Below are 14,052 nucleotides of genomic sequence, written 5' to 3' on the forward strand. Positions count from 1 at the left end.
ATGGGGACCCTTCTCCCCGCTTGCCAGGGGAGCAGATGAAAACGCTTGGCTATGGAGCCCAGGCTTCAAGCTCAGCAGACCACTTGCCATCCCCCTGAACCCTCGCAACACCTCACTTCTACACTGATATCTTCATCAGGAATACTCTTATCAAGTCTTATAAAAAATCCAGTGTATATATTTGGGAAGACACACAAGGAACTGGTAATAGCTGCTGTCCTGTCTCCATCGCATCCCCTTCTGTACTGCTGAAGTTTTAAATAGACGTATGTGTGATACTCTTGCAATAAACTAACTAGGTAACAAAAAAACTAAATGAAAACTTAGGTGATGAAAGGAGTTTCTATCCAGATCAAATACTTCCATGTGCCCTGTACTTCCTTCTATAGTTTTATCAGCTTCCCTCACCTTTTGAATATTCCTACACTTCATTTCAATTCAATTAAAATCAACTTACATGCTCCAATTACAGATAGCATATTCTAATTTTTACCATGGGACCTGGAGACAAATTTTAACATCCCTCCCACCCCCACCAAACACAAGTTTATCCAGGCTCATTTACTGAGGTCTCTGAAGTCAGGCCGTGTAACTACAGAGAAACTGCTAAACGTCTCTGTGGCTCTCATTCCTTCTTCTATAAAATTGTAACGGTAACAATAATAACATATCCCCTAGGGTTGTTGTGAGAATTAAGTGAATAATACACATAGCACTTAGACAGTGCCTGGAATATAGCAAACAAGGCTTTGCATACTATTATTATTCATTCAACAATCATTTGGGGAAGGACTCTGATATACCAGATACTGGGTCAGGTCCTGGGCAGAGGCTGTGGATGCTCATTGTGCTTCCCCCACCCCTCGCACCATGCCTGCCGCATCAGGGGTCCTTAATAGATAGTTACTCAATGGGATTGTCTAAACTTAATCCATGGATAAAACCAATCAGCCCTGACATGGTTTCCAGTCTGGTGCTGGAGATGCGAAGGTTATGGCTTTATAGCCCAGTATTAAATCTTTTGAGGAAAAAAGTATCCAGTATTAAATCTTTTGAGAAGCTTCGATCAGCACCTTGGGATAGAATGGCCCAGTGAGCAAAGATGGGCCAAGTCTGGAGCCCACACACTTATCCTTCATGTGTGTGAATGAGGTGGACCCACCTGGAGGAATACAACATCCCCTTGGGGCAATTCATCAGTTGTAAGAGACGCGTCGCTCTGGTGGGGTATGCTCATAATAGGGAAGTATGTATGTGGGGGAGTGGGGGAAATCTTGGTACCTTCTGCTCATTTTTGCTGTGAACCCCAAATTTCTCCAAAAATAAAATCTATTTTTTTTTTAATGCCATTGAGGGAATGGAAAAATCGCTTTATTGGGGGAAGGGACATGTGGACTTTTGATTCTACAATTCTGACAGGGAATTGGGAGGCAAGCTGAGTAGAGATGAGAAGGAAAGTGGCTCCTGATTTTACAAGAATTGCACTTCTTGGTTGAGTAACTGTCATGGTTGACCTGTCCCACTTGCAAAGCATTTCCATCTGTGTTTAATTGGGGTTTCATAAAAGAGTGTGTATTTAAAAATAAAAACACTAAAAATTTTGTGTGTGTTTCAGAGAAAACAGAATGCAAGGAAGACAGGCACCGCAGGTCGGGTAGACACACCCCACGGAGCTGGGCTGCTTCTTGCTGACCAGGGACCGCCAAGCCTCCAGCAGAGCAGCTGCCAGCACCTGGTGCCATGGGAGCACCGTGGGCCAGGCTGGCTAGCTGGCAAGTAAACACAGAGATTTAAAAAGTCCAACCCACTGTTCAACCCCATCACTCCTGATAGTCACTAAGAAATATCCCCAAGTGGTAGCCACATATGAAGTGCATCTGGGAAGGTTTGGCTTTCTCTGTGGTGGCTTAAAGTGGTTCAGTCTGGCTTTCTGAACCTTGAGCTCAATCACTCCTTCCCTAGACCTCAGAAAGCAAGAGCTCTAGGTCTGCCTGATTCTGAGGGAAATGGGGGTCGAGAAAGGTCCTCTTTATCTAGGAGTCTAGTAAAAGATAGATCCCATGCACAGCCTCTCCGACATCCATAGAGTATCTCTGGACTTTTCCTGTAAAAGTCCTTAATGGATTTGCGGTCTTGAAAACCCCAAGTGCAAAACACCCAGAGCCTCAGGATTTCCCCCCTTCCCTAATACCGCTTCCACTCCGGACTGCCTCCCCTAGTCTAACCAACCTCCAGGCTCTGAAACATTCCCAGTGAGCCCAAAGTCCACTTCTTGTATGGTTTTTCTTTCTCAAATACTTTTTCTCATAGCCCTGATACTACTACAGAGCACCTCAGCTCACCTCCAGGAGGGACACAAACCAGAAAGACAAGAGCAGAGCTCAGCCCCAAACCCTGTGTTGTGTGTCTGGCCCCACTTCCAGAGCTCCCCAGACCCTTGAGAGTTCCCAATTTGCATTTCCAGAAATCCTGGCCTCTCCCCCATCTCACTGCCTTGGGAGGTTCTCTTCCAGGAAAGTCGCCGCCAGCATGACCACACTGGAGCCACTGTCTGATCTCAACTGATGCCTGAGGTTTTCACTTCAGTTCTACACTACAGCCCTTCCTTGTTGTTGGACCGTGGTTCTGGCTGGGCTACTCACATGTGTGAGGATCCCCTTCAAGGGCAGGGAAGTAGGAGTCATCGTCTCCCAAGCTCCATCGGTCCACCTCAGCCCCTTAGGCTGGGTATTTGCCGGATGCAAAAACAACCACTCAACCAGAACCTTGACCAGAATGTCCCATTCTGAGACCCTGGTCTGCAATGTTACCTGTGCCTTTGGCTGAGGGCTCCTGGTTTCCTTGGAAACTAGGATTGGTGGGGCTGAGCCTTGGCATCCAGGAACCCACAATATTCCTTCCTCTTTGAAAGAGTCTGAAGGAACTCAGAGCCAGTCCCTGAGAGAGAGAGGCAGCCAAACCACAGCCCCCAGCCCCTGCGACTTTTCTCCAACCATGGTCTGGCTGACTCCTGGTGGGTAATGGTGGGACTCACGTCCTCAAACAGATGAACACTCACCTGTTCCACAGCTCAGCTCAAAAGCCAGGGAGAGAAACAGCAGGAGGTTCAAGGAGAGAAGCCTCTTGGGATCCATCAGCTGGCGAAGAGAGGGAAGGGAACCCGTGAGAAGCCCTACAGCTGCTTGCAGACGCCACGACGGAATGAGGTCCGTGTCAGGCAGAGGTGCCTCTGCCGCCTAGTTATGCATCAGGAACCAGATGGCTTCCTGTATCACTGGGACTTTTTCTGCCTGAGTGTCGGAGATTGCTCATCTCCTTTTAGGCTTCAAATCATTTTGCTGTTCCCGAGAAGTCCGTGTCAAATGCTCAGACTGCCTAAGACGGGAAAGTAGTTCAGCAAACCCAGCCCTGAGCAGAAATTGACCCCCCCCCCAACCCTAGCCTTCCCTAGTAGTTCTGTCTGGTAACCCTTCTTAGAATGGAAAGAAGAAATGGAGGCTTGTCAGATCTGGGTCAGTTAGTTCAAGGCTGAACTTGGATGACTAACTTTGAAGAGTTCTTATGTCTCATATCTGATTTGCTCCATAACTTCAGAGAACCCCTCCACACGCAGTCGGGTCCTGATGTCAAAGCCCCAGAGACATGGGGAAGGCAAGGGCGGGTCAGCTGGCAGAAATCCAACTTCCCAGATGGTGCAGTGTGGTAGAATTTAGTGAGCTCTGGGTTGTGTTAGAGGGGGTACCCTCATTTCAGAGCTTGTGTCTAACTTTTTGTAGAGGGGAAGGGACTAAAGCAGGCAGAAGAAAGACATACTTTTCCACAAGTTAAGTTGTAAAAATGAAAATACTGGAAAGATACTTTTACCAGTGTTCAGGAAGAGATTTTGAGAGGTCAGCTTCTTGTTTTTAAAGTCCATTTTAGGGATACCTGGTTGGCTCAGATGGTTGAACATCTGTCTTTGGCTCAGGTCATGATCTCCATATCTAGAATTGAGCCCCACATCTGGCTCCTGGCTCAACAGGGAGTCTGCTTCTCCCTCTGCTCCTCCCCCAGCTTGTGCTGTCTCTGTCTCTCCCTCTCTCAAATGAATAAATGAAAAAAAAAACTAAAAAAAAAAAACAAACCACCATTTTTTAACAGATCAGAGGCACTCTCCAATGGGCCTTCCTGAGGAAATTAAGGTTACAAGACCTGGCGATATATGGGAACTTAACCTTTATCTTCATTGCTTTTCTCCTTCCCTCATCTAACACCCAAGCATCCTTCCCAAATACTACCTGGTGGGGTGTGGGAGCCAGTATGTACCAACTACTGAGAGCTGATTGTTAAATTTTCAGGAATCTTACAAGCTGGGTGATTGATAAATATTACCATTATTAAGAATTCGATTTATATGAATTTACTATATTTATTTAATTGTAGATGAGGGAATAATAACTAAGGGGAAAACTCAAACGAATTACTTCCTAATTAGTTCACAACATTTTATTATTATCTATGGTCTTGAGGACATTTACACCTATTGTATCTCTATGGTGGAAATAAAATACCAGGTATCATATGGGCTCTGTATTACTTTCAATGACAGCATGTTCGTAGCTTGAAATCAGCCAGGGTGGGAGCCTACTGGCAGATGATAGAATTTATCATACCAGCTCTGGTTGAATGTTATGTTGGTTTTCTGGGTGTAAGAAAATGATAAAGAAAAGGTGATAATTCAGATCAAACTTAAAAGTATATCATGACTGTAGCCTCGATGTTGTGAATAGAACACAGAATTTGAGGAAGTAGTATTCCAGGATTTAACAACTACGATCTTAATCAGCAAAAAGTCACTAATGTCACTGACCAGTAAATGAGGTTGCAATATATGTCTTTGATGTTGCATATTTCTTTAACCTAAAAAAAAAAGTGACTGGAAGCAAGAAGAGAATAGAGTGAGATATTTGAAGAGTTGAGAGAAAGAAAAAACCCCACCAACCTAGAATTCCAAATCCTGAGAAATTATCCTTCAAAAGTGAAGGAGAAACAAAGACTTTCTTGGACAAACAGAAGTTGAGGGAATGTTTTGTCAATAGCTCTGCCTTGTTAGAGATAGTCAAAGAAGTTCTTTAGGGAGAAAGAAAATTATATATGTCAGAAACTCAGATATACATAAGGAAAGAAAGAGCATGAGACAAGGAATAAGTGAAGATAAAAATAAAAGCTTATTTTTATTACTCTTAATCGATCTAAGAGATAATACATTGTTCAAAATAATAATAACAATAACAATGTATTCAATTATGTGTGCTTATGTATATTTCTTATGTATATATGTGCTTCTGAATGCTTATATATAAGTGAAATGAATGACAATGATACAAGGGATAGGAAAGAATAATTAGGATTATTTTCTTACATAGGATCCCACACTACCCATGAAAAGTATAGTGTTATTTGAAAATGTGCTTGGATTGGTTGTAAATGTATATTGCAAAATCTAGAGCAACCACTAAAAAAAAGTAAAAAAAAAAAAAGGTATGATTATGTACTAAGGAGAGAAAATGAAATCCTCAATTAAACCACCAAGGGCAGAAAAAGAGTGAAAGGCAATAATAGAAACAAAGAACAAGGGCAACAAATAGAAAAGAGTAACAGATATGGTAAATGTTATTCTAACAATATCAAGAAACATTTTGAATGTTAATGGTCTAAATGAACCAATTAAAACACAGAGATTGTCAGAATGGATCAAAAAACAAGATCCTATTGGCTTTTGGTGGACAGCAGGGGCCATTAGAGAGGTAGACCAGGGCAAGAAGTGGCAGGATTGGCAGGTCCAGAGCCTTGTCCTTTCTGCTGCTCAGGCCTGATTTTCCTGTAGCTGGGCTGCCCACAATGCTCCCCATGGATATGTCCTTACAAGTTGGCCAGAGGCACACACTCTTGAGACATCATGATGGTGTACTGGTGACAGACTGGACTCAGCTACATTTGAAACTCCCAGATCTGTGCAAAAGCAGTGAGAGATGCATTGACTACAGAATTCGAAACAAATGACAAGAAGACTTCCGGCAGCAGCAAAAAAAAAGTTGTGAAAGTGAAAAAGGAATAATCTACTCTGACTGAAGCTTGAAATGCTGCATTTTCCAGGTGAAGATATGTGGGCACATGTTAGGGCAGATTGGAAACTATCTGCCCTAAATACATGTCTTATTCACAGACTAACTATGACAATAAATTGAAATATTATTCAAAAAAAACAAAGCAAAACAAAAATAAAACCCAACTATGTCATCTATAAAAAACCTACTTTAAGTATAAAGACACATAAAGATTAAAAGTAAATGGATAAAGAGAAAACATGCTAACATTAATTAAAAGAAAGCAGAAGTTGCCATATTAATTTCAGACAGAGCAAAATTATTATATAATGACAAAGGGGTCAATTCTCCAAGAAGACATAACAATCTTTAACGTATATGTGCCTAACAACAGAGCTTGCCTTATATAAGGCAAAGACTGATAGAACTATGATGAGAAATAGATAAATCTGCTATCATCATTGGAGACTTGAACATCCCTCTATCAGAAATGGACAGATCCAACAGGCAGAAAATCAGGACACCACTAAATTCACACCACCACCTATAGACTACTTCACCCAGTAACAGCAGAATACACATTCTTCTCAAGCTCGTATGGAACATTCACCAAGATAATCCACCTTCTGGGCTGTAAGACACATCTTAATACATTTGGAAAAATGGAAATCATACATTGTCTGCTCTCAGGCCACAGAGAGATTAAAATAGAAGTCCATAACACCAACGAAAAAAACAACAACTGGAAAATCCCAAAACATGTGGAGATTAAACAATTCACTTCCAAATAACACATGGGCCAAAGAAGAAATCTCAAGAGAAATTTTTAAGTATTTTGAACAAAATGAAAATGAAAACACAACTTATCAAAATTTGTAGGATTCAGGAAAAAAAAAAGGTGATGCCTAAAGGAAAATGGATAGCATTGAATGCATATAATAGAAAAGAAAAAAGACCTAAAATCAATATAAGCCTTCACTTTAGGAAACTAGAAAAAGAAGAGCAAGTTAGGGGCGCCTGGGTGGCTCAGTGTGTTAAAACCTCACCCTCGGCTCAGGTCATGATCCCAGGGTCTTGGGATCGAGCCTTGCATCAGGCTTTCTGCTTGGAAGGGACCCTGCTTCCTCCTCTCTCTCTGCCTGCCTCTATGCCTACTTGTGAGTTCTGTCTGTCAAATAAATAAATAGAATCTTAAAAAAAAAAGGAGCAAATTAAGTGCAGAGTAAGCAGAAGAAAAGAAATAATAAAAACTAGAGTAGAAAGCAATGAAATTGAAAACAAAATATTAATAGGGAAAAATCAATGAAAGCAAAAGCTTGTTCTTTGCAAAGACCAGAAAATTGGTAAACCTCTAGCCGGGCTAAATAAATTAAAAAAAAAAAAAAAAAGAAGACACAGATTACTAATATCAGAAACGTAAGAGGGGGCATCACTACCAAACCCATGGACAAAAAAAGGACAATAAAAGAATACTACAAACAACTTCAAGCCCACAAATTTGATAACATCGGTAAAACGGATCAATCCTTGAAAGACATAATTTGCCAGAACTCACAGATGAAATAGACAATCTAAATAAGTCTATTTCTATTAACAAATTGAACCAACAATTAAATAACCTTCCAAATCAGAATGCATACTAACTCACTCATTCTATCCTATCTTTCTAGCTTATTCTATTCAATATCTAACTTATTCTGATATCAAAACTGGACAAAAATATCACAAGAAAAAAACCAGAGGCCAATATCTCTCATGAGCATAGGTACACAAATCCTCAACAAAGTATTGTCCAATTGAATTCAATAATGTATAAAAAGTGTTATGTTTCAACGACGTGGAACGTATCCTAGGCATGCAAGGCTGGTTCAACATTCAAAAATCAGTCTATCCTGTACTGTATCTGGTACACCAAGATGTTTCCATCAGCTATAAAGAGCGGATTTGGACAAACTCACAACTAAAGAGGTACAAGTGATAAAGCCTCACACTCATAAGTCCATTTTCAAAATTCTTCATATTCACTACCTTATTTGATGTTTGTAACAGCTCTATCAAGGAAGCAGATCTGGTGGTGATGGAAAGCAGGGACTGGACAAAACTTGGAAACCCTGTCTCCAGGTCAAAACCTCTTTCTCTTTCTCTGGAGTATACTCATTATCCCCATGAATACTCAAGAAAGTAAGGAGGAAGGAAATCCTCCTAATTAAACTCCCTGGGTGCCTGTAGCCTCCACCTATGTTATTTTGTTAGTTTTTATAATAGGAAAAAGCAGGTATAATTATCACTATTTTACAAGTTGAGGTACAGACCTGCTAAATAACTTGTCTAATGGCTCAGAGTGCCCAAAATGGAAGAACTAGATTCAAATCCTGCATTACCTGACTCCAGAGTCTCTGCTCTCTCCATTCACCATACTACTTCCATTACACTTGGCAAGAACCTTAACTAATCCTTGGGCTCATGTTAGGCAATTGCCTGTTATCCATGGAACATTTGGCACAAATGAAGGTATGGGCGACAGGAGAACCCTGTCCAGTATTTCCTCCCCCTGACTTCCATCACTGGTGACAAAGCAGCACTTCCTTCCCTTTGGCTTTATGGAACCCCTTTCTGAGATTGAGGAAGACCATATGTCTATAGAAAAGAGCCTTTCCCCGATCTAAGGTAGGCTGCACATTGAGATTATCTCCTAAACAGAAGGGTGTAACATCCCCCTAAGATTTGCTACTTTCCCTCATGACCCTTTATGGCAAGGGTTGCAGAGTGACCTGCCTGAAAGTGCCTGTGTCTGGGCTGCCCCTGAACATCTTGGCTTCCCAGCTTAAGACTGTGCTCATCAAGACCTCTGGCCAAAGAGGTCCCTATAACATGAGCCAGCAACACAAGGAGGGATCTCACAGGGGCAGAGCACACTACCTGGCTTCTTGGAGCCCATAATAAGAATCTCCATTGGAATAAGAAAAATTCTAAATAAATAAATAAATAAATAAAGCAATTAAAAAACAATAAAAACCCCACAAAACCAAAATGAAAATACAAAATTCCCCCAAATTCTGAAACATCTCCTAGGAGACCTGATTGCAAAGTCTAAAATCAGCCCGGGGAAATCACTGGAAAAAGCACCGTAGCTCAGCTCTGTTGGGTGAGATGAGGAAGCCCATGGGACAGGTGTCTGTTACAGAGACTGAGCAGACCAGTGGAGCAGACAGCCCTCCTGGGTAGGGCCTGTAGGGGTTGAAGGGCATTGGGGGTTGGGGGAGTGGGGAAACCAGGTTATGCGGTGGCTTTATCCCAGACCAAGACCCAGGTTTTGCCCAACATGTTCATGCCAGTAGCCACCCGCCTGAGCAAATGGATGTACTGAGTGACCAAGGCTCAGAAAGGGAAGCTGGGGACGTGGCCCAGTGTGGCTTGTGAAGATGCCACTGGAAGTGCCTTCTGGCCTTTTCCTAGCCTGTAAGGCTGAAATTGCTCTCCTTGAGGTCTTCTACATGTTTCCTACATCAGCACCTTCTCCAGGGTTCAGATCCAGGTCAGAATACTAGAATCTAGAGGTTGAGGAGAGATATCCATGGGCATCTGTAATCTGAGGTTACCTCCCCAAACTCTTGTCACTTCCACTGATGCTCCTGCCCTCCTTCCAGACCCCATAGTCAATATGTGGGGATCTCTTCCTTCTGGGCCTGCCCTGGACAGACTAAGTCTCTCTTGTCCCACAGTCCCCAAAGCTCTTTGAGACACATTCTTGGTAGGGTTGGGGGTCCTTCCTAGTATCCCCCAAATTATCCTACATGACAGCCATATAGTTTTCTGGCCTGCTTTCTACTGGCATAAGCTGTTACAGAGAGGGAAATGCCCACGCAATTCCACTCCTTCTAGGAAGGAACCGAGTTTAGGAACCAGCAACAGTGCTGTTGAGTCACCAACCTCAAACTTTTTCTGTGTGCCAAAAGCTGCCTCCCATAGCTCTGATCTCCCTTCTTAGATAGAGTTATAAAATGACAATAACTTGCAAAGTATGCTACAAATCCTGGATGACTGTGGTCAGCCTTCTTCTTTCCTTCATACAAAGCTCAAACTAAGGGCTCGTCGTTGGCAGTTCTAGAAGGCTCTTTGTCAAGTCCACTGAGCACTCATCTTGCAAAGCTTGTCAAAGAAAAGGATTCATTCTTTTCTGAGTAGTCCCAGTCCCTAACCAGTGATCACATTCCTGAGAGACAAAGACAGATGGGGAGGAGGACTGAATGCCCCATGGGTCACTGAATGAACTTCTGAGATGCTCACAAGCCATGAATGTAGTGGGATTCCTGCACTGACATGCCAATGATGTAGGCTGACCTGAAATAAGTCCAGGGAAGAAGGAAAAGCTAGGACACTTGAGCAGCTTGGAAAATGGAGCTGTAGACTAGGGGACTCGAGTGAAGAACTCTAGTTGGCATAACTGAAGAGAGGGACAGTATGGGGATACCCTGGGATGACACACAGCAAGGAAGTCCAATATCTTCCTCTTCTCCATGCACTTGCCTGACCCCATGCTAACCATGAGGAAAACATTCTGTCAGTTTTAAATATAATGATTCTCAACATCCCTTACTGAGGGAAGCATAACAAGGACTTACACATTTAGTTATCAACCACCTGAATAAATTTATCAAATAATATTTCTAGTTAAGAGTGGGAAATGTAGGAAATGGGATTTTTTAAAATTAGGGTTCTGTCTCTTCTTTTTAAAATTGCGAATATAATACCATATTGAACATTTTAAAAAGAAGAAAGAGGGGCACCTGGGTGGCTCAGTCAGTTAAGCATCTGACTCTCTATTTCTGCTCAGGTCATGATCTCAGGGTCCTGGGGTGGAGCCCCGGGTCAGGCTCTGCACTCTTCAGAGGGTCTTCTGGAGGTTTTCTCTCTCCCTCTCCCCCTCCTCCTCACCCTGCTCTCTATCTAAAATAAATATTTTTTTTAAAGGAGAAAGTAAGTAAAATCTTCTATAATCTTCTACCTTTTTTACAACTGCTTTCAAGTTTGTATATCTCCAACTCCTTGTTTAGGAGGCCCTAGAGTAGTCTGGCTCAGAACTCCACTTGTGGTCAGAGACATTTGGGTTCAAGTACCCAATCTGTTAATTATAAGTCGGGTGACCTTGGGCAAGTTGCACAATCTCTCTGAACCTTTCTTTCCTCATCAGTGACATCAAGATAAGGAAACACCTCACAGGGTTGTGGGAAACTAAATGACATCAGTGCAAGTAAGGCACTCAGCTCGGAGCTTGACATGTGGCGGCCATTTTGAATTTGGTATCTCTCGGTTTCATCATTTCCTGAAAGTGGGGATGAGTGATTCGATGATGAACCCCATGTAGCTGCAGCAGGTGATGCACAGGAAGTACTACCTTATGGTCAAGATCAGGGACAATCCTCAGAGACTGGACCAGAATGCTATGGGCACTCTGGTAATGGATGTCGTTCCTGGGCTTCCCCATGAGAGACAACAGTAGCTTTGTGGCATAAATTAGAGACGAAGCACGTTATAGGCCATTAAAAACTTTTAGCAATTTAAGGCAGAGAGGTGAATTTTCTGCAACAAGTATTTAAAAACTCTGTTATAAAGGAATTGAACATCTCGGTACAGAAAATCACATTTCATAAAGAAAAACATCAGCATGTAAAGCCTAACAGGAATTGTACCATTACACAAAAATCAGAAGAGAAAATGTGAAACAGAATGAAAATGTGAACTGAGCCATTAGCCACACCTGATTCAGTTTCGCAAAATCTACGTGTGGAAGGATTTGAAGTTGAGATCAAAATTACACGCCATAGTAATTAGTTATTGTTTAATTTAACCGTGACTATAAAAATACCTGTAGAGTTCTCTGTGAGATGGGTTGGACACCTCAATTTATTCTGCTGTATTATGAAGTTTCAAGTAAAAAATGCCTCTTGGGGGTCATCCTAAGTAAACACCTGGTAGTTGGGATCGTTGTAAGTAACAGTCATGGTCAAAACGCTGGAGCCCGGCGTGGAAGCCATGATCCCTCCTGAGCAACGGCTGGCATGAGTTTCCCTCTTGCCTCAGTAGGCTACCCCTTCCACAAGCATGTTTGTAACTAAAATCACAGTTCTGCACACACTTTTGTGTTCTTTGTTATTTAACATAATACATAAAAATGTATGATTATATGCTATTTCCTAGTTTAATGAACAAGGATTTCTTCAAGAATATTGTATGAATAATTATCTTGCCTTGAAAAGAGAGTAAAAGAAGATCATGAAATTGTTCAATTAGCAATAATCGCGCCTCGGATAAACCTCATTGGCTACGATACTGCCAAAATTGTTCAAAACATTAAACTGTAGAAGGTGTTCCATGGGGTGACAGTATAGACCATACCTGGACACAAAGGCTTCTTTCCTTAGTTTAACTGTTTGCGTTGTTAAGCAACATAACAGAGTTAAAACGGCAAGCCCTGGGTTCCAGCCTGAGATTCTTTTCTAGGAAGGAATAAGTCAGTTGAGAGCAGGCTTCTGTTTCTGTTGTATAGCCTTTAAGAAGGATGGCTCCCAGCTCCCTGTTCTGATAATAGAACCAGGGTTAAGGCCATTAAAATGCTAAATTCTGATCTTGTCTGGATGCAAGCAGCTGGAATATAAAACCCTGCAGGCTCAGGTGGTACCCTGATACCTGGCTGTCCTTCTCAGCTTTCCTTCCAGCTAGTACCTCCCATGGGGGCTTTTGCCAATGTGTACCCACATCCCAGAGTATCCACCATTCCACACTGAGATAGAAGCTGGGAGAAAGAGGGGCAATCACAGTGCTTCCTATGTTGCTTACGGAACTTTTCAAAATACAAGAATTTACTTTAAGAGCCTGGGTTCTAAAGTTGGCTTGTTCACATAAGTATGCTATGTCATGGGCATGGAAGAATATGAGAATTCCACAACAGAAACAGCTTCTCTTTCCCATGAGCTCACCCTGGATCTAGACCTTACTACCCCCAATTCACAGATGAGGAAACACAGTCATAGACAGCTAATAACTTGTCTGAGGTCCCACAGTAAATAAGGAACAGGAATAGCACTTGGATATAAGCTCCATCACCTCCTGCCACACTGGCCTGGGAGACATGTTGCTTAGCAAAGCCTTCATCATTCTTTCTGAGTTCTGCACACCATATCCCAATGTATTTATCATTAAGTATCTATGACCCTTTACTTCTTTGGTACTTTCTGTCTTCTAGGAACTGCCTCCATTGCCCTTTCCACCCTCCCCTTGGTCCCACTATCATCAGTCTTTTGTGCTCTCTAGCTTGCCATTCACTTCTGTCCACCAGCTCCCACGTCTGTGATTGCTGCCTTGATGGCTCTTCCAGCTACCAGTCCTCTACAAAGACCCATGCTGGGCCTTCCATAAGCATGGTCCTGCTCTGCGTGTCCTGGCTTTCACCTGGAGGTCCCACAGATCTTGAAACTTACACTGTCTGTTCTCAGAAATCTCTAAGTCCTTAAATACTTGGCTCCACTATGGGTTGGCTCTAATTCTTCCTCTAATGATTAATGTGTGTGATAGCTTATGGTGCCATACAAAGTCCCTAAGGGTTCAGGTTTGACCCGATGCCAATGAAGGCTTTTCTAATTGCAGAAATATTTGTAGTCAAAGGAGCATGGGGTCAGAAAAATGTGAAGTGTAACTACAGGGATTTCATTCACTACTTGCATGATCTGGCATAAGTCACATTCTTGATGACACTAAGTTTTCCCATCTATAAAATAGTGCACTACAAGTTTATTCATGTAATGGATGTTAGGGTATGCTGCTCGGGAATGAGAACCAAAACAACCATTCCCAGTTGCCAGAAGAATCAGGGCCTGATGGCTTGCAGTCAAGTCTCCTTGGGAGACACCCTCTGGCAGTTCCGTCCATGAGCACCACCTACATCTAACAACTGGTCATCTGGTCACTG

The 14,052-nt window shown here is 42.3% G+C and overlaps 1 protein-coding gene and 2 pseudogenes across 1 annotated transcript in view; 1 reads left to right on the forward strand and 2 right to left on the reverse strand.

Moving 5' to 3' along the window:
- Positions 1–3,220, reverse strand: part of SLAMF1 (signaling lymphocytic activation molecule family member 1) — a 30,856-nt gene extending 27,636 nt beyond the window's left edge. Inside the window, exon 1 of the mRNA XM_044266231.1 lies at positions 3,059–3,220. Within this exon, the coding sequence (XP_044122166.1) occupies positions 3,059–3,134 (76 nt within the window). The 5' untranslated portion in view covers positions 3,135–3,220. The remainder of the gene's footprint in view (positions 1–3,058) is intronic.
- A 2,718-nt stretch (positions 3,221–5,938) lies between these two features.
- On the forward strand, positions 5,939–6,097 carry LOC122918075 (annotated as a pseudogene).
- A 6,205-nt stretch (positions 6,098–12,302) lies between these two features.
- On the reverse strand, positions 12,303–12,426 carry LOC122918899 (annotated as a pseudogene).
- Positions 12,427–14,052: the final 1,626 nt, after the last annotated feature.

The sequence above is a fragment of the Neovison vison genome, chromosome 10 (genome assembly GCF_020171115.1).
Source record: "Neovison vison isolate M4711 chromosome 10, ASM_NN_V1, whole genome shotgun sequence".
Lineage (NCBI taxonomy): Eukaryota > Metazoa > Chordata > Mammalia > Carnivora > Mustelidae > Neogale > Neogale vison.